This window comes from Aureococcus anophagefferens (genome assembly GCF_000186865.1).
Source record: "Aureococcus anophagefferens unplaced genomic scaffold AURANscaffold_643, whole genome shotgun sequence".
Lineage (NCBI taxonomy): Eukaryota > Pelagophyceae > Pelagomonadales > Pelagomonadaceae > Aureococcus > Aureococcus anophagefferens.
The window spans coordinates 5,509-6,573 of NW_008706017.1; the positions used below are offsets into that span (position 1 = coordinate 5,509).

General features: G+C 70.2%; 1 protein-coding gene across 1 annotated transcript in view; it reads left to right on the forward strand.

The window, feature by feature from the left end:
* Window positions 1–812, forward strand: part of AURANDRAFT_68938 (hypothetical protein) — a gene marked incomplete at both ends in the record, with an annotated part of 6,318 nt that extends 5,506 nt beyond the window's left edge. The window contains one exon of the mRNA XM_009044673.1: window positions 249–812. Within this exon, the coding sequence (XP_009042921.1) occupies window positions 249–812 (564 nt within the window). The remainder of the gene's footprint in view (window positions 1–248) is intronic.
* Window positions 813–1,065: the final 253 nt, after the last annotated feature.

A 1,065-nucleotide genomic window follows, 5' to 3' on the forward strand; every position in this document is an offset into this window, starting at 1 on the left:
GCGCGTCTTCCGCCACACGTTCGGCCGGCCGCGGCGGGCGAGGAGCGCCGCGAAGCTCAGGGCAGGACAAGGGTGATTCAAGTTCGCTTCAACGTGAGTGTTCCGCGCGCGCCCGTTCCGGAAAAGCATCCACGCTTCGAGACCGTTCCGAGAGATGATCGCTCGTCCAAAAATCAGCCGAAACGAGTGGAGAACGGCCGAGAAAGGAGCCTTTGAAGTTGGGAATTTCGCACTCTTGTCCTGCCCAGGCGAAGCTCACGGAGCTCGCGCCCCACGAGCGCGAGCTCCTGGACGTGGACCTCCACGCGCACCGGCGGGGCTCGCCGGCGACGCACCCGGAGCTCCTCACCTTCTACGAGCTCGCGGGCATCGACCGCCAGTCCGTGCAGACGCAGAGCATGGCGCTGAAGAAGGCGCGGCGCGCCGTGCGGCCCCTCTTCGACGACCTCGTCCGCGACAAGTCCGCCGAGCGCGAGATCAAGGCGGACAAGCACAAGGTGCTCACGACCGTGCGGCGCCGCGGCGACCAGCTCCGCTTCGCGTCCGCGGTGATGCGCGCGGACAAGGACGTCGTCCTCGCCGCCGTCGCCACCTGCGGCCGCGCGCTCGAGCACGCGTCCCACGACCTCCGCGACGACAAGGACGTCGTCCTCGCCGCCGTCCGCAGCGACGTCACCGCGCTCCGCTGGGCGTCCGTCGCGCTCCGCGCGGACCACGACGTCTTCGACGTCGCCATGAACCAGCAGCCGACGGCGTCGCGCCACGACGTCGCCAAGAGGCCCCGGCCCCTCGTCCGCGACCACATGTGTTAACACGACGACGCCGAGGCGCGATGCGCGGGCGTGGCTTAGAGGCGCGTGCTCCGTGTTCCGCGCTTTCGCGCGGCGTCGGCTTTTTCGGATGGCGTCGCGCGCTTTCGCGCGGCGTCGGCTTTCGGGTGGCTTTCGCGAGCTCCCTAGCAGGACGCGGCGACCTCGACGCCCGGCTCGTTCCAGCGGACGCCGAGGTAGACTTTCGCGTCGGTCGCGGCGAGCGCGTCGCGCGCGCGCCACCAGGCCCGAGCGT